This window comes from Stenella coeruleoalba, assembly GCF_951394435.1.
Source record: "Stenella coeruleoalba genome assembly, chromosome: 21".
Taxonomy (NCBI): Eukaryota; Metazoa; Chordata; class Mammalia; order Artiodactyla; family Delphinidae; genus Stenella; species Stenella coeruleoalba.
In genome coordinates, this window is record NC_137167.1 from 25,733,062 (window position 1) to 25,756,406 (window position 23,345).

At 41.5% G+C, this 23,345-nt stretch overlaps 1 protein-coding gene across 46 annotated transcripts in view; it reads right to left on the reverse strand.

The window, feature by feature from the left end:
• Positions 1 to 23,345, reverse strand: part of LOC307179639 (uncharacterized protein) — a 51,899-nt gene that overhangs the window by 19,390 nt on the left and 9,164 nt on the right. For 15 of the 46 annotated variants that reach the window (XR_013825470.1, XR_013825471.1, XR_013825472.1 and 12 more), the window contains 5 exons: positions 20,499 to 23,337; positions 17,084 to 17,171; positions 12,357 to 12,513; positions 9,831 to 9,917; positions 1,637 to 1,693 (listed from right to left, as the gene is read on the reverse strand). Coding sequence is in view for 26 of the 46 variants with exons in the window: in XM_079909090.1 (XP_079765216.1) it covers positions 20,111 to 20,161; positions 20,499 to 20,549; positions 23,070 to 23,130 (163 nt within the window). In the remaining 20 variants the exon portion in view is untranslated. Of the gene's footprint in view, positions 1 to 1,636; positions 1,694 to 9,830; positions 9,918 to 12,356; positions 12,514 to 17,083; positions 17,172 to 20,016; positions 20,162 to 20,498; positions 23,338 to 23,345 lie in introns of all 46 variants that reach the window. The other 31 variants (XM_079909090.1, XM_079909102.1, XM_079909101.1 and 28 more) reach the window with 17 other exon arrangements.

Consider the following 23,345-nt stretch of genomic DNA (forward strand, 5'->3'; position numbering starts at 1 on the left):
ATGTAAAAGAATGAATTTGAACACTCCCTAACACCATACACAAAAATAAACTCAAAATGGATTAGAGACCTAAAGACCGGACACTATAAAACTCTTAGAGGAAAACACAGGAAGAAAAACCTTTGACATAAATTACAGCAAGATCTTTTTCTATCCACCTCCTAGAGTAATGGAAATAAAAACAAAAGTAAATAAATGGGACCTAATTAAACTTAAAAGCTTTGCACAGGAAACCATAAACAAAACCAAAAGACAACCCTCAGAATGGGAGAAAATATTTGCAAATAAAGCAACTGACAAGGGAGTAATCTCCAAAATACATAAACAGCTCATGCAGCTCAATATCAAAAAAACAAGCCAATAAAAAAATGGGTGGAAGATCAAAATAGACATTTCTCTAAAGAAGACATACAGATGGCCAAAAAGCACATGAAAAAAAGTTCACCATCACTAATTATTAGAGAAGTGCAAATCGAAACTACAATGAGATACACCTCACACCAGTCAGAATGGGCATCATCAAAAAATTTACAAACAATAAATGCTGGAGAGGTTGTGGAGTAAAGGGAACCCTCTTGTACTGTTGGTGGTAATGTAAATTGACACAGTCACTATGGAGCACAGTACAGAGGTTCCTTAAACTAACAACAGAATTACCATATGACCCAGCAGATGTGGATGGACCTAGAGTGTCATACAGAGTGAAGTAAGAAAGAGAAAAACAAATGGTACAGATGAACCAGTTTGCAAGGCAGAAATAGAGACACAGATGTAGAGAACAAACAGACGGACACCAAGGGGGTAAAGGATGGGTGGAATGAATTGAGAGACTGGGATTGACATATATACACTAATATGTATAAAACAGATAACTAATGAGATACTGCTGTATAGCACAGGGAACTCCACTTAGCTGTACAGCAGAAACTAACACAACGTTGTAAAACAACTATAACCCAATCTAAAAAAAAAAAAAACTTACAACGAGGTATCATCTCACACTGGTCAGAATGGCCATCGTCAAAAAGTCTATGAACAATAAACGCTGAAGCGGGTGGGGGAAAAGGGAACTTCCTACAGTGTTGGTGGGAATGTAATTCATTTGGTGCAGCCACTATGGAAAACACTATAGAGGTTTCTTGAAAAAACTAAAAAGAGAACTACCATATGATCCAGCAGTCCCACTCCTAGGGATATATCCAATGAAAACGATCATTCAAAGAGATACATGCACCCCAGTGTTCACTGCAGCACTCTTTACACTAGCCAAGACATGGAAGCAACCTCAATGTCCCATCAACAGAGCAATGGATAAAAAAGATGTGGTACATACATACAATGGAATATTACTCAGCCATAAAAAAATGAAACAATGCCATTTACAGCAAAATGGATGGACCTAGAGGTTGACATACTACGTGAAGTCAGACAAATCTCATATGATATCACTTATATGTGTAATCTAAAAAGATGATTCAAATGAATTTATTTACAAAACAAAAACAGTCCCACAGACTTTGAATACAAACTTATGATTACCAAAGGGAAAAAGTGGAGGGGTGAGAGAGAAACTAGGAGTTTGGGATTAACATACACACACCACTATAATTAAAATAGATAATCAATGAGGACCTACCGTATAGCACAGGGAACTGTACTCAGTATTCTGTAATAACCTATATGGGAAAAGAATCTGAAAAAGAATGGATATATGTATAACTGAACTGCTTTGCTGTACACCTGAAAGCAACCCAACATTGTAAATCAACTATACCTGAATATAAAATAAAATTTAAATTAAAAAGAAAACAAATGCCCCAAACCAAATTATTATTTACTCCTTCCTCTGATATTGTTTTATCCTTTCTGCTTATAAGTTTAGATAATTATGTTGTTTTACCTTCAGTAGCAATATTTTAGTTGCAGGTAAAGTCATTCCTATGTGAAATAGTACGTAATACATGCACGTTTGGAATTAACATTATTCAACACATTCTGCTGCTACTTACAATTAGCAATTTATATTTTAATGTTGTAAGTAGTTGTGGAGTTTAGTCATTTATGTACATTGAATTATTTACTGTCATTAAATAAGTATCTTTTTTCTTTAGTGGCTCAAAATATAGCTTTGTAAATAAAAAAGACACAGGGTGGCTGCCTAGATTAAGAAAACAAAGCTCTTCAATATGCCGTCTACGAGAGACTCACTTCAGGGTGAAAGATGCGATGCGCAGAGACTGAAAGTGAGGGGATAGAAAAAGATTTCACGCAAACAAAGAAGAAAGCAAGAGTAGCAATACTCCTATCAGGCAGAACAGTCATTAAAACAAAGGATGAAAAGAGACACAGAAGAGCATTACATAATGATAAAGGGATCAATGCAAGAAGAGAATATTTGTTAACAAATACACACCCAATATAGGATCACCTAATCTATATAAAGCAAATACTGACAGACATGAAGGGAGAAATTGACAACAGGCGTAGACCACCACCCCAGTGACATCAGTGGGCAGGTAAGACCAAAAAAAAGTCAAGAAGGCAATCGTAGTCTTAAATGACAGAACAGATCAGTTGGACTTAAATGATATCCATAGGCTATTACATCTAACAAAGCAGAATACAAATCCTTTTCTTAATTAATTAACTAATTTGTTTAATTAATTTATTTTTTGTGTGCATTGGGTCTTTGTTGGTGTGCCCAGGCTTTCTCTAGTTGCGGCCACCAGGGGCTACTCTTCATTGTGGTGTGCGGGCTTCTCATTGCAGTGGCTTCTCTTTTTGCAGAGCACAGGCTGTAGGCACGCAGGCTCAGTAGTTGTGGCTCGCCGGCTCTAGACGCAGGCTCAGTAGCTGTGGCACACAGGCTTAGCTGCTCCATGGCATGTGGGATCTTCCCGGACAAGGGATCAAACCTGTGTCCCCAGCATTGGCAGGTGGATTCTTAACCACTGCACCACCAGGGAAGTCCCACAAATCCTTGTTGAAGTGCACATGGATCATTCTCAAGGATAGAGCACTTACCACATGACAAAATAAGCCTCAACAAATATAAGAGGATAGAAATAATGTCAAGCATTTTTCCCACTATTACATCAACTGAAGAAAAAATGGGAAAAGAACAAACATGTGGAGACTAAACATGCCTCTAAAAATAATATCAGTGGGTTAACAATGACATCAAAGAGGAAATAAAATACCTGAAGACAAATGAAAATAAAAACATAACTACAGGGCTTCCCTGGTGGCACAGTGGTTGAGAGTCCGCCTGCCAATGCAGGGGACACAGGTTCGTGCTCCAGTCTGGGAAGATCCCACATGCCGCGGAGCAGCTAGGCCTGTGAGCCATGGCCGCTAAGCCTGCACGTCCAGAGCCTGTGCTCCGCAACGGGAGAGGCCACAACAGTGAGAGGCCCGCGTACCGCAAAAATAAATAAATAAATAACTCTACAAAATCTATAGGATGAAGGAAAAGTAGATCTAAGAGGGAAGTTCATAGCAATATAGGCCTCCAAGAAACAAGAAAAATCTCAAAACAACTTAACCTACCACCTAAAAGAATTAGGAAAAGAACAAAGCCCAATGTGAACAGAAGGAAGGAAATAAAGATCAGAGGGGAAATAAAAGATTAATGAAACAAAGACCTCTTTGAAAGGATAAAATTGATAAACCTTTAGCCAGACTTACCAAGAAGAAAAGAGAGGACCAAGTAAACAAAATAAGAAAGGATCAATAACTGACACCACAGAAATATAAAAGAAAATCACATTACTATGACTAGTTATATGTCAACAAATTGGACAACCTAGAAGAAATGGACAAATTTCTAGAAATCTACAGACTGTGAAGACTAAGTCAAGAAGTAGACCATTTGAACTGATCACCAGAAGTGAAATTGAATCTGTAATAAAAATAAATAAATAAAAACTTCCAGCAAACAAAAGTGGGCTGTTTCACAGGGGAATGCTACCTAGCATACAAAGAACTTCTAACTATCCTTCCGAAACTCTTCCAAATAACTGAAGGGGGAACACTGCCAACATCATTCTATGAAGCCACCATCATCCTGATACCAAAACCAGACAAAGACACTACAAAAGAAGAAAATTACTGGCCAATATCTTTCATGAACAAAGATGCAAAAATCCTCATCAAAATGTCAGCACACAAAATCCAACAATATATAAAAAGGGTCATATACCATTCTCAATATGGATTCATTCCAGGGTTGCAAGGATGGTTCAACATATGTGAAACGAAAACAAAATCACCAGTGTGATACTCCACACTAACAAAAGGAAAGACAAACCACATGATCATTTCAGTATTTTCAGAAAAAGCATTTGATAAAATTCAACATGACAAAAACTCTTACCAAAGTGGAGAGGGAACATGTCTCAACATTAATAAAAGTCATTAAAGCAAACCCACAGCCAATATAATACTCAATGGTGAAAAGCTGAAAGCCTTACTGCTAAATTCAGGAACAAGACAAGGATGCCTACTCTCACCACCTCTATTCAACATAATATTGGAAGTCCTAGGCACAGCAAATCAGATATGAAAAAGAAATAAAGGGTATCCAGATTGGAAGCAAAGAGGTACAACTGTCCCTATTTACAGATGACATGATACTGTGTATCAAGAACCCTAAAGTTTCTCCACCTAAAAACTATGAGAACTAATGAATTCAGCAAGCTTGTTAGTATACAGAAATACATTGCATTTCTATACACTAATAATGAAATATCAGAAAGGGATATTTTTTTAATCCCATTTAAAAGTCACACTAAAAAAAAAAAAAAACCCTAGCTGAATAAACTTAACCAAGGAGGTGAAAAGCCTATATGCTGAAAACTATATAAAACATTGATAAAAGAAATGGAAAGAAACCCCATGCTCTTGGAATGGAAGAATATTAAGATGGCCATAAAACCCAAAGCAATCTACACATTTAACTCGGTCCCTATCAAAATACTAAGGAGATTTTTTCACAGAACTGGAATAATCCAAAAATTTGTACAGAACTACAAAAGACTATGAATTGCCAAAGCTATCTTAGAAAAAAGAGCAAAGCTGGAGGCATGACCCTCCCAGGCTTCAGACTATACTACAAAGCTACAGTAGTCAAAGCAGTGTTGTAGCGGCAGAAAAACGGACAGAGCAATGTCACAGAGAAGAGAACCCAGAAATAAACCCATGCCCCTACAGTCAATGAATCTACAAAGGAGACAAGAATATATGATGGGGAAAAGATCGTCTCTTTCAACAAGTGGTTCTGGGAAAGCTGGACAGCCACATGTAAAAGAAAGATTATTTTTATATGTGGTGTGAGGGAACATTCTAAACTCAAAATGGTTTTAAGACCTAAAAGTAAGACAAAACCATAAGAGAACATAGGAACACTCTGACATAAATGGTAGCACTATTTCTTGAATCAGTCACCTAAGGCAAAAGAATTAAAGCAAAACAACAACACATAATAATAATAATAAAGACAAATAAGACCTAATTAAATATAAAAGATTTTGCACAGCAAAGTAAGCCAGCAACAAAACGAAAACACAACCTGCTGAATGGGAGGGACTGTTTGCACATCATGCACATCAACAAAGGGTGAATATCCAAAATACACCAACAGCTCATACAACTCAATACCAAAAAAACAATCCAATCAAAAAAATGGGCAGAAGACTCAAATAGACATTTTTTCCAAAGAAGACATATGGATGGCAAATGGGCCCATGAAGAGATGCTCAACTTTGCTAATCAATAGAGAAATACAAATCAAAACTACAATGAGGTATTACCCCAAATCAGTCAGAATGGCCACCATCAAAAAGTCTATAAATAATGCATGTTGGAGAAGTTACAGAGAAAAGGGAGCCTAAGTACCCTTTTCATGGGAATGTAAGTTGGTGCAGCCACTATGGAGAACAGTACAGAGGGTCCTCAAAAAACTAAAAATATAACTGCCACGTGATCCAGCAGTTCTACTCCTGGGCATATTTCCGGAAAAAACAACACCAATTTGAAAAGATACGTGCACCCCAATGTTCACAGCTGCACTATTTACAATATGTAAATAGCCAAGGCATGGAAGCAACCTAAATGCCCATCGACAGAGACATGGATAAAGAAGATGTAGTACATATATACAATGGAATATTACTCAGCCATAAAAAAGAATGAAGTAACGCCACTTGTAGCAATATGGATGGACTTACAGAATATTACGCTTAGAGAAATAAGTCAGAGAAAGACAAATACTATATGGTATCACTCATGTGTGGAATCTAAGAAACACAAATGAATGTATATGTAAAACAAACAGATTCACAGACAGACTTCTAGAAGACAAACTTAGGTTACCAAAGGGGAGATGGAAGCAGGGAGAGACACATTAGGGGTAAGGGAGTAACAGATACGAACTAGCAGATAAAAAAAATAAGCAACGAGGATTTACTGTATAGCACAGGGCACTACACTCATTATCTTGTAATTTGTAACAGTACAATCTGTAGAAACGCTGAATCTGAATCACTATACTGTGTACTTGAAACAATATTGTAGACCAACTATACTTCAATAGAAAAAAGAGGACCCATGCCCCAGAGTGGGTGGCCCACAAATGAGAGAAGAGTTACAACTGCAGAGGTGCTCCCCAAGGAGCAAGGGGTCTGGGCCCCACATCGGCTCCCCAGGCTGAGGGTGCCGCACCAGGAAGACAAGTCCCTAGACCACGTGGCTTTGGAGGCCAGTGGGCTTGCTTTCAGGAGACCCCGAGGGCTGTGGGGAAGAGACTCCACTCTTAAAGGATGCACACAGGCTCTCACAAGCTCCAAGACCCAGGGCAGCAGCAGCGATCTGAAGGAACCTGGGTCACACCCACCTGCCGATCATCTCATCCTCCTGGAGAGGCTGGGGGCTCACCCTGGGGACACAGACACTGGCAGCCACCATTTGGGAGGCCAGTGTACCACATGGACACTCACTGGCAACCTGCACTGTGGAATCCTCCCTCTAGCTTCTCAGCCTCAGGACCCAGCCCCACCCCTGCCCAATAGCCTCTAGGCACCAGTACTGGGATGCCTCAGGCTACGCAGTGAGCGGGCAGGGGCACAGCCCCACCCAGCAGACAGGCTTCTTTGAGAAACCCCAGCCCACAGCCACCCCTGGACATGCCCTGCCCACCAGAGGGCCCAGGACCTTGCCCCACACACCGGAGCACAAGCACTAGACCAGGGAGCCCCAGGCCCTGCAGTCAGAGATCCTGGGACTCAGCCCTGCCCACCAGCAAGCCTAGTCCAGCCTTGAGGCCACCCTCACCTACCAGTGGGCGGACACCAGCCCCAGGACAACTGCAGCCCCGCAGCCTGCTGTGACAGGACCCAGCCCGCTGACCAGCAGGCCAACACAAGCTTCAGGACCCCTGGACCCCACCCATAAGCAGTCTGACACCAGCTACTGAACCCCTGGGCCCTGCAGCCAGCTCCCAGGACCTGGCACTGCCCACCCGTGAGCCAGCACTAGCCCGGCGTGCCCCTGGGGATTCTGCAGCCAGCCACCTCGTGACCTGGCCCCACCAACCAGAATGCGGCAGCTCTGTGCAAGGCAGGGCCTGGCAACCAAATGGATGGGGGCTGGCCATGCCTACCAGGGCACCCTCAGTAGTCAGACCACCACAGCAGTAGGACCTATGCAGCCCTCACTGGGGGAACCACTAAAGCATACAGCTCTGGCGACAGGAGGAGAGTGTGCTTCTGGGGCACACAGGATGCCTCCTACAGAGCGCCACTTCTCCAAGGGCGGGAAACATAACCAACCACCAGATGCGTAGAAGTACAGCGATTCAGGCAAGATGAAGTGACAGAGGAACATATTCCAAATGAAGGAATGAGATAAAACCCCAGAAGAAAACCTAAGTGAAGTGGAGATAAGCAACCTACCTAAGGATAAATGATCACAAAGCTGATAGAAGAACTCGGGAGGAGAATGCATTAACGGAGCAAGAAGTGAGTTTTAAAGAGTTAGAAAATATAAAAAGCCCAACAGAGATGAAGAGTGTAATAACTGAAATGAACACAGTAGGAGAAATCAACAGACTGATACAGAGGAACGGATGAGTAAGCTGCAAGACAGTAGTGGAAATCACTGATGCTACAGAGAAAAAATAAGAAATGACAGTATAAGAGACTCTTGGGACCTCAGATGCACTAATATTTACATATAAAGGTCCTAAAAAGGGAATAGAAAAAGGGGCAGAGAACACTTTTGAAGAAATAGCTGAAAACTTCTGTAACCTGGGAGAGGAAACAGACATCCAGGTCCTAGAAGCACAGACAGTCCCAAACAGGACCAACCGAAGGAGGATCACACCAAGACACACTGTACGTAAAATAGCAAAAATTGGAGCGAACGTTAAAAGCAGCAAAGGAAAAGCAACAGGTAACAAGGGGACTCCCGTAAGGCTATCAGCTGACTTTTGAACAAACTCTGCAGGCCAGAAGGGAGGAGTACAATATATGTAAAGTGATAAAAGGGAAAAACCTACAACCAGGAATACTCTGCCCGGCAAGACTTTGATTTGATGGAGAGATCAAGAAATTTACAGATGAGCAAAAGATAGAAGTTCAGCACCCCCAAACTAGCTTTACAAGAAATGTTAATGGGACTTCTCTAAGCAAAAAAAGAGAAGGCCACAACTAAAAACAGGAAAATTACAAACGGAAAAAGCTCATCAGTAAAGGCGAATATTTAGTAAAGGCACTAAATCATGTACAAAGCAAGTAAGAAAGTTAAAAGTCAGTTTAGTGTGATCATCTACAAAACAGACGTAAGATATGACAAAGATAGTAATCATGAGGAGAGTAAAAATGCAGGATTGATAAAATGCGTCTAAAATTAAGTGATCAGCAACTTAAAGTAATCACACGTGAATATCACTATATATAACCTCATGGTAATGATAAACCCTACATCTATAATGTTACACAAAGATACAAAGAACAGAGGAAATCTAAACACTAAAGATAGTCATCAAATCACAAAGAAAAGGAATTTTAAAAACCACAAAAACAACCCCAAAACAATTAACAAAATGGCAATAAGTACATACATATCAATAGTTACTTTAATGTAAATGGACTAAATACTCCAATAAGACAGAGTGACTGAAATGGATACAAAAGCAAAACCTGTATATACGCTGCCTACAAGAGACTCGCTTCAGATCTAAACATACAGACAAAGTGAGGGGACGGAAAGTGGTATTCCATGTGCACGGAAATCTACACAAAGCTTAGGTAGCAACACTTATCAGACAAAAGAGACTTCAAAATGAAGACTGTTACAAGAAACAAAGAAGGACATTATATAATGCTCATGGGGTCAATCCAAGAAGATACAACTGCTGTAAATATATATGCACCCAACATAGGAACACCTAAATATATAAGGCAAGTATTGAGATAAAGGGAGAGATTGACAGCAGCACAGTAATAGTGGGGGACTTTTCAACACCACTTACAATCAGCGGACAGATCATCCAGATAGAAAATTCAATAAGGAAACACTGGCCTTAAACGACACATTAGTTCAGATGGACTTGATATGTACATATTTAGAATATCCCAAAAGCAGCATACAGTAAGTCTCCTACACATGAACCTTCAAGATGTGAACTTTTAAAGATGCAAACATACACTCGCATGTCCAATCACATAAGTTAGTTCACGTCTGGCGTGCATTGTCACATGCGTGCATCCTCTACAAGTGGTTGTGCTTTTGTGTAGTTTACTATACAGCATAGAGTACAGTAGGTACAGTACCTTTATTTCAAGCCCAGGATGCCGGAAGCAAGCGTAAAAGCAGTGGTGATGTAGCTGGTACTGCTAAGAAGCGCCAAGCGATAACAACTGAAACAAAAGTGAAAACAATTGAGAGAGTGGAGCAACAAGAGGAAGAAGAAGTAAGTGAAGAACCAAAGAGATTCACGAGTCATGAAATGGCATGGGGGCTTTATCTGAGGAGGCACTGTTAGTGTTTGAGGCACAGGACCCGAATGCAGAATGGTAGACAAAGGTTGCAGCCACTGTTCAGAATGTAATTCCATGCTACCGTGTCATCTATGATGAGGAAAAAAGAGCTACTACCCAGACATCACTGGGTCATTTTTTCAAGAGGGTAGACAGAATTGAATCCAGCAAGGAACCAGAACGTGTGGCATCAACGTCAGGGGTGAGTGAAATGGCAGCTCGCCCTCCGTCTCCTATTGCTGACGATCCTTCAGCTCTACCATCTCCCACCTCCCCTCCCTCCTCCAGTCAGTAACTCTTCTCGCCTGTTGACTTGATGCCAGCCCCTGTATGCCAGCTGTTGTGCTGTACTACTGTACTTTTCAAGGTACTGTACTGTTAAAAATTAAAACATTTTTAATCTTGTTTGGTTTTATGTATTATTTGTGTGAAAAGTATTATAAACCTATTACAGTACAGTACTATATAGCTGACTGTGTTAGTTGGGTACCTAGGCTAACTTTGTTGGACTTACAAACAAATTGGACTTACAAATGCACTCTCGGAACAGAACTCATTCATGTGTAGGGAACTTACTGTACACATTCTTTTCAAGTGCACATGAAACATTCTCCAGTATAGATAACATGCTAGGCCTCAATACAAACCTCAGTAAGAAAATTGAAATAATATCAAGGATCTTTTCCAACCACAATGCTATGAGACTAGAAATCAACAAGAAAACTGCAAAAAGCACAAACACATGGAGCCTGAATAATATGCTACTAAACAACCAATGGGTCACTGAAGAAGTCAAAGAGTAAATTAAAAAAATACCCGGAGACAAATGAAAACAAAAACACAATGATCCAAAAATCTATGGGGTGCAGCAAAGGCAGTTCTGAGAAGGAAGTTTTAGGGATACAAGTTTACCTCAGGAATCAAGAAAAATCTGTAACAATCTAACCTTACACCCAAAGGAACTAGAAAAAGAATAAACAAAACCCACATTCAGAAGGAAAGAAATCTTGAAGATCAGAGCAGATATAAATGAAAAAGAAAACAGAAAGATCAATGAAACGAAGAGCTGGTTTTTTGAAGAGAGAAAACAAAATAGATAAACCTTTACCCAGACTCAATCAAGAAAAAAAGGGAGAGGGCCCAATCAGTAAAAATCAGAAGTGAAAAAGAAGTTACAACCGGCACCACAGAAATACAAAGGATCGGAAGGAGACTACTATGAGCAACTATACACAGTGAAATGGGCAAACTGGAAGGAATGGACAAGTTCTTAGAGATGTACAAAATCTTGAGACTGAACCAGGAAGAAACAGAAAGCATGAACAGACCAATTACCAGTGGCGAAACTGAATGAGTAATTTAAAAACTCCCAACAAACAGAAGTCCAGGACCAGATGGCTTCACAGGTCAATTCCACTGGACTTTCAGAGAAGAGTTAATACCTACCCTTCTGAAATCATTCCAATAAACTGCAAAGGAGCACTTCTGAACTCATTATATGAGGCCACCGTCACCCTGATACCAAAACCAGACAAATTGAAGAAAAAACAAAGTTACAGGCCAGTAACACTGATGAACATACATGCAAAAATCCTCAGTGAATTAGCAGCTGAATCCAGGAATACATTAAAAGGATCGTACATCATGATCAAGCAGGGATATAAGAATGGTTCAGTATCCACAAATCAATGTGATACACCACATTAACAAATTGAATTAAACCCATATTATCTCAATAGATGCAGAAAAAGCTTCTGACAAAACTCAATAGCCATTTATGATAAAACCTCGAAGTGGGTATAGAGGAAACATACCTTGACATAAAGGCCATATAAATAAGCCCACAGCTAACATACTCAATGGTGAAAAGCTGAGACATTTCTTCTAAGATCAGGAACAAGACAAGGATGTCCTCTCTCACCACTTTTATTTAGAAGTCCTAGCCACAGCAATCAAAGAAAAAGCAATAAAGGGGATCCAAATTGGGGAAGAAATAAAACTGTCATGTTTCCAGGTGGCATGATACCACACATAGAAAACCCTAAGACGCCACTAGAAAACTACTAGAGCTCAATGAATTTGGTAAGGTTGCAGGGTACCAAATTAATATACAGAAACCTGTTGTATTTCTGTACACAAACAAGCTTATCGGATGATGGTACAGACGAGCAGACACAAATACAGCGGCTCTTCAAGCAATTCTGTGTAACCGTATTGGAGACGCTGGATTTATTATATCAATAGCATGATTTCTGTTTAATTTACATGCGTGAGATCTGCAACAAATCTTCATACTTGACCTAAGGCACTCAAACCTACCTTTAATAGGACCTGTACTAGCTGCAGCTGGAAAATCCACCCCATTTTGGTCTCCGCCCTTGACTCCCTCGGCAATAGAAGGTGCTACCCGTTTCAGCCTTTCTCCCCTCAAGCACAACACTTGTAGCAGGTATTTTCCTCCTCATCCTCTTCTCCCCTTTAACAGAAAAGAATGAGCTTATTCAGACAATAACACAATGCTTAGGGGCTAGTACTGCATTACTTACAGCAATATGCACTCTTACCCAAAAGGATATTAAAAAAATTGTCACTTTCTCCACTTCAAGCCAGTTAGGCCTTATAATGGTAACAACCGGTATTAACCAGCCTTATCTAGCATTCCTCCGTATCTGCACACACACACCTGTTTTAAGGCCATATTGTTTATATGCTCTGGGTCTACTATTCACAGCCTAAACGATGAACAAGACATTCGAAAAATAGGGGGCCTAATCAAAGCAATACCCTTTACTACAACAGCCCTCGTTATCAGAAGCCTAGCCCTAACAGGAATACCTTTCTGTACTGGATTTTATTCTCAAGACCTAATTATCAAGACTGCTAATACGTCTTATACCAGCCGGCTGAGCCCTGCTAATAACCCTAATCACCACATCCCTCACAGCTGTTCACAGTACTCATTATCTTCTTTGAATTATTCGGACAACCTCGCTTTCCCACCTTAACTTTCATGAGTGAAAGTAACCCATTCCTAATCTATTCTATCAAACGCTTATTAACGGGGAGCATTTCGCGGGGTTTATCATCTCCAACAATACTCCTCCAGTAACAGTCCCTCAATCACCTATACCCTACTTCGTAAACCAGCTGCCCTTGCTGTAACTATCCTCGGCTTGACTCTAGCCCTCGAACTTAATCTTACTTCTCAGAACTTAAAATGTAAGTATTTCTCAGACATCTTCAAGTTTTCCAACCCCTCAGGATACTTTCCCACTCTCACACACCATCTAACACCCTACTGGAACCCGTCAACAAGCCAAAAATCAGCATCTTCTCTCCGAGACTTAATTTGACTAGAAAGCATTTTACCAAAAACCACCTCCCTTATTCAAATAAAATTCTCTACATTAGGATCAGAACAAAAAGGCCTAATCAAGCTATATCCCCTCTCACTCCTCACAACCCTCGCCCTGAGCACGATTCTAGTTACGAGTAACCTCTATAATAACCCCAACACGAATAAGCAGTGATCAACCAGGAACAATCGCCTGCCAAGAAGCGCAGCTGTACAACGCCACAATTCCCACAGCCTCTTCCTAAAACACCAGACTCACCACCCGTATCATAAATTATTCAATCCCCTAGCCCACTAAACTGAAGTACAGTTTCTACCTCCTCATCTTTCAAAACATAAAACACCACTGAAAACTCTATTAGTAAGCCTGAAATATACCCAAGACAGTCTTATTAAGAACCCACACTTCTGGGTACTGTTCAGTAGCTATAGCTGTCGTATTACCAAACACTACCAACATCCCCCCTAAATAAATCAAAAGTACCATTAATTTTCAGCCAGTTAAGCCAACTGTGCCCTTTTCCCCGTGGGGGCCCGGCGTGCACCTCCTCAGTGGTACGTGCAGCCTGTTGCCTGTACGGGTTGTCCTCAGGGACGCTGGGTTCAGCCCTTTCCAGTGGACACTCGTGACTGGAATGCTGTCCCCAGGTCTAGGCTGCAGACAGGGATGCGAGGTGCCCTTGGAGAGCTCCAGAGCACAGTGGCCAGGGTCCACGATGGCCAAGTCATCATGCACATCCACACCAAGCGCAGGACAAGGAGCTTGTGACTGAGGCCCTCTGCAGGGCCCAGTCCACGTACGTGCTCTGGCCTCCAGAAGATCTACGTCTCCACGAAGTGGGGACTTACTAAGTTTACTGCGGATGAATTTGATGACATGGTGGCAGAAAAGTGGCTCATCCCGGATGGCTGTGGGGTAAAATACAGCCCTAGTCATGGCCCCTGGACACGTGGCGGGCCTTGCACTCAGGAGGGCCTTGGCGCCATCCCCTCCTTAATCAGGCGCACCAATACATCCTACTTTCCTGCTTTTTTTAAAAAAGAAAAAACCATTAAATCTAAAAATGAACCACCAAAAGTCAACACAGTCCCACAACCAGCACCACCACCCAGTCAGTCCAAGCCCTCCAGAGACAGGGGAAGGTTTTGAAGAAAACCCCATAAAATCACAAAGGACTCAAAATAAATACATTGTATCATTATTCTTACGTGGAATCTAACCATGGCCAATGACATGCAAAATCATCATTGTTATTCAACTGTAAGAACACTAGTGACCAACATCTGAAAATCACACCCATTAATAAAAATCATCAACAGTACATCCATTGATATTCCAGCCTCATCAAACATTTCATCATGATGACATTCTGGCTCCCTGTTGGGTATCTTTGATTTTACAAATCTTAACAGGCTTGTTCCTAGCAATACATCACAATGTCAGACACAATAACTGCTTTCTGATCAGTGACACCCATCTGCCGTAAATCAGAGAAGAATCATTCGGTATGTACATGAAAACGGAGCTTCCGTATTCTTCATTTGCCTACTTATTCATGTAGGACGTGGGCTATATTATGGGTCCTGTGCTTTTCTAGAAACATAGAAGATCAAAACTATCCTATTTACAGTGACAGCCACAGCATTCATAGGCTAAGTATCACCCTGAGGACAAATACCGTTTTGAGCAGCAACAGTTCTTACCAGCCTCCTCTCAGCAATCCCATTCATCGGTACAGCCTGTCGAATGGATCTGAGGCTGCGTCTTGGTAGACAGAGCAACTCTACACAATTCTTCACCCTCCCTTTTATTCTCCCATTCATCGCTGCAGCACTAGCAGCCATCCACCTACTATTCCTTCACGAAACAGGACCTAATAACCCCAAAAGAATCCCATCTGACATGGACAAAATTCCATTTCACCCCTACTATACAATTAACGACATTTTAGGTGTTTTATTACTAGTTCTAGCATTGATAGTATTAGTCTTATTCTCACCCTACTTACTAGGAGACCCCGACAACTACACCCCAGCAAATCCTCTCAATATACCACCTCACGTTAAACAAGAATGTACTTCCTATTTGCATACACAATCCTACAATCAATCCCCAATAAACTAGGAGGAATACTAGCCCTAATCTTTTTGATCGTAATCCTAGCATTTATCCCAATGCTCCACACATCCAAGCAATGAAGCATAATATTCTGACCCCTTAGCCAATGCCTGTTCTGAATCCTAGTGGCAGACCTATTCACACTAACATGAATTGGAGAACAACATGTAGAGCATCCTTTCGTTATCACTGGACAACTAACATCTATTTTATACTTCTTTCTAATCCTAGCACTAATGCCAGTAACCAGTATTGCGGAAAACAATCGCCTGAAATGAAGAGTCTTTGTAGAAGATACATCATCCTGGTCTTATAAGCCAGAGAAGGAGAACCACCACCTCCCTAAGACTCGAGGAAGTAGCTCCAGCTCCACCACCAGCACCCAAAGCTGAAATGCTCCTTACACTATTCCCTGAAACTTTGGTCATGGGCCATTTACAAAATTGAGTACTATTTCAGTATTAAAGTGACCTCATTTTACAATAAACTAGTGTGTACTTCGTGCATATCTGCATCACCACATCAATACATACATACATGCCGTATCATACATAATACATTTTATGTATAATCATACATTTACCCCGTGCTTATAAGCATGTAATTGTATTATTGATATTACATAGAACATATACATTGTCAATCGTGCATAGCACGTTAAGTCAGATCAATTCAGGTCAACATGCATATCATATCCGATAGATCACGAGCTTAATCACCAGGCCGAGTGAGACCATCGATCCACTTGGCAGGTGTCCCTCTTCTCGCTCCAGGCCCGTGATCTCTGCAGGTTTCTATTGATGAACTTTATCAGACACCTGGTTCTTATTTCAGGACCATCTCACCTAAAATCGCCCATTCTTTCCTTTTAAACAAGACTTTTTTTTTTTTTTTTTTTTGGCGGTACGCAGGCCTCTCACTGCTGTGGCCTCTCCCGTTGCGGAGCACAGGCTCCGGACGCGCAGGCTCAGCGGCCATGGCTCACGAGCCCAGCCGCTCCACAGCATGTGGGATCTTCCCGGACCGGGGCACGAACCCGCGTCCCCTGCATCGGCAGGCGGACGCTCAACCACTGCACCACCAGGGAAGCCCTAAACAAGACATCTTGATGGACGAATGACTAATCAGCCCATGCTCACACATAACTGTGGTGACATGCATTTGGTACTTTTTAACTTTTAAGGGATGCTTGGACTCAGCTATGGCCATCTGAGGCCTTAACTCAAATAAATTGTAACTGGACTTTAATTGAACATCATTTACCAACATCATCAACCATTAAGCTGCTGTTCAATGGTTACAGGACATAAGATTACACGCACGTGTGCAAGTAGAGTTTAACCACCTACCCAAAATTAAACAGACGAGAAAATAACTCAAACGCACTGTTGACCTTTTAAAAAACGCACAACATGAGAGTTGCGAGTTAAGTTTTATTTGAGACAAAATGAGGACTGCAGCCCAGGAGACAGCATCCCAGATGGCTCTGAGAGACTGCTCCCAAGAGGCAGGGGGAAGGTCAGTATATACGTGACTCTGGTGCAGGGGGAGTACCTGCAATCAAGCACATACTTTTTACTGAAGGTTTCTGCTGGTCTTGTGCAGGTTACTCTGCTAGTCACGAAGAGCAGACGTTGCCATGAAGGATTTTAGTGCTTTTCTAGATATAAAGAGACACAAGAATTGGGCTCATAAAATGGGCTCCTGAAAATATCTAACTATCTGAAGACCTGTTCTGCCAGTTCTTCCCAGCACAGAGAGCCTCGTTCCAGCTCTCCACCTTGAACTCCTTTCAGGGGGTGCTGAAAGGGAGAGCTGCAGCAGCACAGGATTTACTCCTTGTAGAGGTCGATGGCCAGTGCCAATTTGTCATTAACAGCACCAATAAACTACTTAGATATTCACCACTTATATAAACAGACATCTCCCTAGATCCAGTAGCCATTTTAATCAAAATTTTAATACTAAATCTGACATAAGCCACATAAAATAATCACATAAATATTAGTCCATCACATACGTCAACTTGTTAATGTAGCTTAAACCCTAAAGCAAGGCACTGAAAATGCCTAGATGAGTTCATTAACTCCATGAACACATAGGTTTGGTCCCAGCCGTTCTCGTTTTTAATAAAATTGCACATGCAAGCATCCACGCCCCGGTGAGAATGCCCTCTAAACCACTGAGATCGAGAGAGGCAGGCGTCAAGCACGCTAACACCAGCAGCTCACAGCGCCTCGCTTAACCACACCCCACAGCAAACAGCAATGGTAAAAATTAAGCTACAAATGAAAGTTCGACTAAGTTATATTAATTAGGGTTGGTAAATTTCACGCTAGCCACCAGGGTCATAGATTAACTCAAATAATAAGAGATACGGCATAAAGCGTGTTAAAGAGTAATGCAAAATAAAGTTTTAATTAAGCCATAACTCAAATGAAAGTAGATGAAGACGACTTTACTATTTCCTGATAACAGAGCAGCTAAGACCCAAACTGGGATTAGATACCCCACTATGCTTAGCCCTAAACCCAAATAATTACAAGAACAAAATTATTCGCCAAAGTACTACTGGCAACAGCTTCAACTCAAAGGACTTGGTGCTGCTCTACACCCCTCTAGAGGAGCCTCTTCTATAATCGGTGAACCCCAATAAACCTCACCAACCCTTGCTAGTTCAGTCTATATACCGCCATCCTCAGCGAACCCTAAAATGGCATACAAGCAAGCATAACAATTATACATAAAAACGTTAGGTCAAGTTGTAACCTACAGGGTGGGAAGAAATGGGCTACATTTTCTGTATCAAGAACATATTTTCGTCACACGAAACTTTTTATGAAATTTAAAAACCAAAGGAGCATTTAGTAGTAAATTAAGAATAGAGTGCTTAGTTGAATAAGGCAATGAAGCACGCACACACCGCCCATCATCCTACTCAAGTATAATAACTTCCTATAATCTATCAGCAAATACTAATCATATACAAGGAGACAGGTCATAACAAGGTAAGCATGCTGGAAAGTGTGCTTGGATAAATCAAAGCATAGCTTAAATAAACGACCTGTCCACCCAGGAGATTTCATATCCCATGAATGCCTTGAACTAAAGCTAGCCCAACACCCCTCCCATTATATTAGCATAAGCAGATTAAACATTCACTCAACACTTAAAGTATAGGAGATAGAATTTAAATTACCCTCTGGCGCTATTGAGGAAGTACCGTAAGGGAATGATGAAATATTAAAAGTAATAAAAAGCAAAGTTTACCCCTTGTACCTTTTGCATAATGATTTAACTAGCAAAAATTTAACAAAGAGAACTTAAGTAACCCAAAACCAAACAAGCTACTTATGAACAGTTTATTAGAACAAACTCATCTATGTGGCAAAACAGTGAGAAGATTCGTAAGTAGAGCTAACAAGCCTAACGAGCCTGGTGACAGCTGGTTGTCCAAAAAAAGAATTTCAATTCAACCTTAGAAAGTACTAAAAACCGTTTTAAGTGTCTGTTTGTTTGTTTTTGCGGTACGCAGGCCTCTCACTGTTGTGGCCTCTCCTGTTGCGGAACACAGGCTCCGGACGCACAGGCTCAACGGCCATGGCTCACGGGCCCAGCTGCTCCGCGGCACGTGGGACCCTCCCGGACCGGGGCACGAACCCGCGTCCCCTGCATCGGCAGGCGGACTCTCAACCACTGCGCCACCAGGGAAGCCCCGCTGTAAGTTTTAATGTATTCTTAAATGTTAGTCTAAAAAGGTACAGCTTTTTACAAATGGATACGACCATAACCAGAGAGTAAAAAACAAACACCACAGCTGGCATAAAAGCAGCCACCAATTAAGAAGGCGTTCAAGCTCAACAATAAATATATCCCAATACCAACAATAAACAAATCAACTCCTAGTCTTACTACTGGACCAATCTATTAAGTTATAGAAGCAATACTGTTAATAACAGTAACAAGAAATATTTCTCCTTACATTAAGTTTACATCAGTAACTAATAATATGCTGATAATTAACAGTAAATAAATACAACTCAGCACTAAATTATTAACTACACTGTTAATATAACACAGGCATGCACCAAAGGAAAGATTAAAAAAAGTAAAAGGAACTCGACAAACACAAACCCCGCCTGTTTACCAAACACATCAGTTCTAGCATAACCAGTATTAGAGGCACTGCCTGCCCAGTGACAACTGTTAAACGGCCGCAGTATCCTGACCGTGCAAAGTAGCATAATCATTTGTTCTCTAAATAAGGACTTGTATGAATGGCCACGAGGGTTTTACTGTCTCTTACTTTTAATCAGTGAAATTGACCTTCCCATGAAGAGGCAGGAATAACAAAATAAGAAGACCCTATGGAGCTTTAATTAGTTAATCCAAAAATATATAATTAAACCACCAAGGGATGACAAAATTTCACATGGGTTAACAATTCTGGTTGGGGTGACCTCGGAGAACAAAAAAGCCTCCGAGTGCTTAAAGTCTAGACTTACCAGTCAAAACATAGTAGCCCTTATTGATCCAAAAACTGATCAACGGAACAAGTTACCCTAGAAGTAACAGCACAATCTTATTCCAGAGTTCATATCAACAACAGGGTTTACAACCTCGATGTTGGATCAGGTGGTTCTGAAGAACCTAGGGGCAGGACAGGAATAAAGACGCAGACGTAGAGAATGGACTTGAGGACACGGGGAGGGGGAAGGGTGAGAGAGTGGCATGAACTTATATACACTACCAAATGGAAAATAGATAGCTAGTGGGAAGCAGCCGCATAGCACAGGGAGATCAGCTCAGTGCTTTGTGACCACCTAGAGGGGTGGGATAGGGAGGGTGGGAGGCAGACGCAAGAGGAAGGGGATGTGGGGATATATGTATACATATAGCTGATTCACTTTGTTATAAAGCAGAAACTAACACACCATTGTAAAGCAATTATACTCCAATAAAGATGGTAAAAAAAAAAAAGTCCTACCTGATCTGAGTTCAAAGCGGAGTAATCCAGGTCAGTTCCTATTATATATTTCTTCCAGTGTGAAAGTACAAGAGAAATAAGACCCACTTCACATAAGCACCTTAAAATAATTAATGATATAATCTTAACTTAATAAACAAATACAAAATAGCCACCCTAGACCAGGGTTTGTTAAGGCGGTAGAGCCCGGTAATTGCGTAAAACTTAAACCTTTATTACCAGAGGTTCAAATTCTCTCCCCAGCAAAATGTTTATAATCAACATCTTAATGCCTATTATCCCTATTCTTTTAGCCATAGCACACCTAACACTAACTGAACGAAAAATTTTAGGTTATATGCAACTCCGAAAAGGGCCAAATATCATGGGACCATACGGCCTATTACAACCCATTGCAGATGCAGTCAAGTTATTCATCAAAGAACGGCTACTACCAGCTACATCCTCCATCTCCATACTCATCATCGCCCCAATCCTAGCTACCCCTAACCGTACGAGTCCCCCTACTCCTTCATTAATAGAAGCCTGGGAGTGTTATTTATACTAGCTACATCAAGGCTGGCTGTATACTCTACGTGATCCCGATGGGCTTCCAACTCAAAATACACACTAATCGGGGCCCTACGAGCAGTAGCACAATTTCATATGAAGTAACACCAGCAATTATTCTTTCATTGGTTCTCCTAATAAATGGATCTTTCACTCTTTCAACCCTCATCACAACACAAGAACAATTATGATAATTTTCCCATATGACCACTGGCTACAATATTTCTTTCCATTCTAGCAGAAACTAATTGAGACCCCTCTGACCTGACAGGAGAATCTTGATCTTGCATCAGGTTTCAATGTAGAATACGCAGCAAGCCCATTCACTGTGTTTTTCCCAGCAGAAGATGCCAACGTTATTATGATAAATATCTTCGTGACAATCTTAACTCCTAGAAGCATTCCACAACCTATACATACCAGAACTCTATACCACCAATTTTATCATCAAAACACTATTACTGGGTTTCCCTGGTGGCGCAGTGGTTAAGAATTCGCCTGCCAATGCAGGGGACACAGGTTGGAGCCCTGGTCCAGGAAGATCCCACATGCCACGGAGCAACTAAGCCCATGCGCCACAATTACTGAGCCTGCACTCTAGAGCCCGTGCTCCACAACAAGAGAAGCCACCGCAATGAGAAGCCCATGCATCGCAACTAGAGAGAGCCGGTGTGCAACAAAGACCCAACACAGCCAAAAATAAATAAAATAAAAATAAATTTTAAAAAAACCTACTATTAACAGTCTCCTTCCTATGAATTCAAGCATCCTATCCTCGACTCTGATATGATTAACACATTTACTCTGAAAAAATTTCCTACCACTAACGCTAGCCCTATGCATATGACCCATCTCATCACCTATTATAATATCAAGCATCCCTCCACAAACATAGTATGTCTGACAAAAGACTTTGATAGAGTAAATGATACAGGTCTAAATCCTCTTATTTTTAGGATCATAGAAATTGAACCTACCTTTCAGAATTCAGAATTTTTCGTGCTTCCATATTACACCATATTCTATAATAAGGTCAGCTAAATAAGCTCTTGGGCCTCAAAAATGTTGGTTTATACCTTTCCTGCACTAATTAATCCTATCATCTTTATTATCATCTTAACAACCATTATCCCAGGAACTATAATAACCAGCTCCCACTGATTATTAATCTGAATCAGCTTCAAAATAAATATACTAGCCATTATTCCCATTATAATAAAAAGAATTTAACCCATGAGCTATAGAAGGATCCACTAAATATCTTCTAACACAAGCTGCCGCATCAATACTACTTATAATAGCAGTTGTTAACTTGCACTCCGGCCAATGAACCATCACCAAAATACTCAATCCAACAGCAGCAACAATAGCCCTAACCATAAAACCAGGCCTATCCCCATCCCACCTCAGTGCATCCCGTTAATAGCAGGCTCAACGCCATTAACACGACAAAAACCTGCACCCCCGTCAGTACTGTATCACATCTCACCATCTATCAACCTAAACCTCATATTATCTATAGCCCTGTTATCCATCTTAATTGGGGGCTGAGGTGGATTAAACCAAACCTCATTCAACATGCATGTAGTGGAGGATATTTTGCAACCACGTGGATGTAATAGAGGGTGTTTTGCTAAATGAAATAAGTTAGAGAAAAACATACTGTATGAGTCTCACTTAAATGCGGAATCTAAAAAATAAAACTCGTGAACAAAAAACACTCAGAATGAACTAGTGGTTCCCAGCGAGGAGAGGCAGGGGGCGGGGTAATGCTGGGGGATGGGATCAAGAGGTCCAAGCTACTGCGTATACAGTCAGCTTGAAGGATGTGCTGTACAACACAGGGAACACAGGCGATGCTGCACAGCAAGTGGCGCACGATGTACGTGCTGTAAAAGCTCGGAATCGCCACACTGTATATCCCCAAGGAACGCTGCTAGCTGACTACACCTCAGTGCAGTTATGCAGACATGACCGTAAGGGTGGGGCAGGGGACCCATCCCCTACACTGTTCAAGGTCACCTGCAGTCCCCGCGGTCCTGGCGTTGCCGGGTCTTCTTCCCGTCTCTCCAGCCTCTTCTTCCTGGGAGGGGAGGCAGTTCTGGTCTGCCTCAGGCTGTTCCTCTCAGAGATGAGGACTCAGCCTGGCCTGAGCATCTGCAGGTGACCCTTCTCCAGCGTTAACGTGGCACAGCGGGTAGGTTCGTGCCCCCTGGGCTCCGGCCCCAGCCCTGCTCCTGAGATGGACGAGGTCTAAGCACAGCCACGTGTGTCTCCTGGCCCTGTATGCCTGCCCAG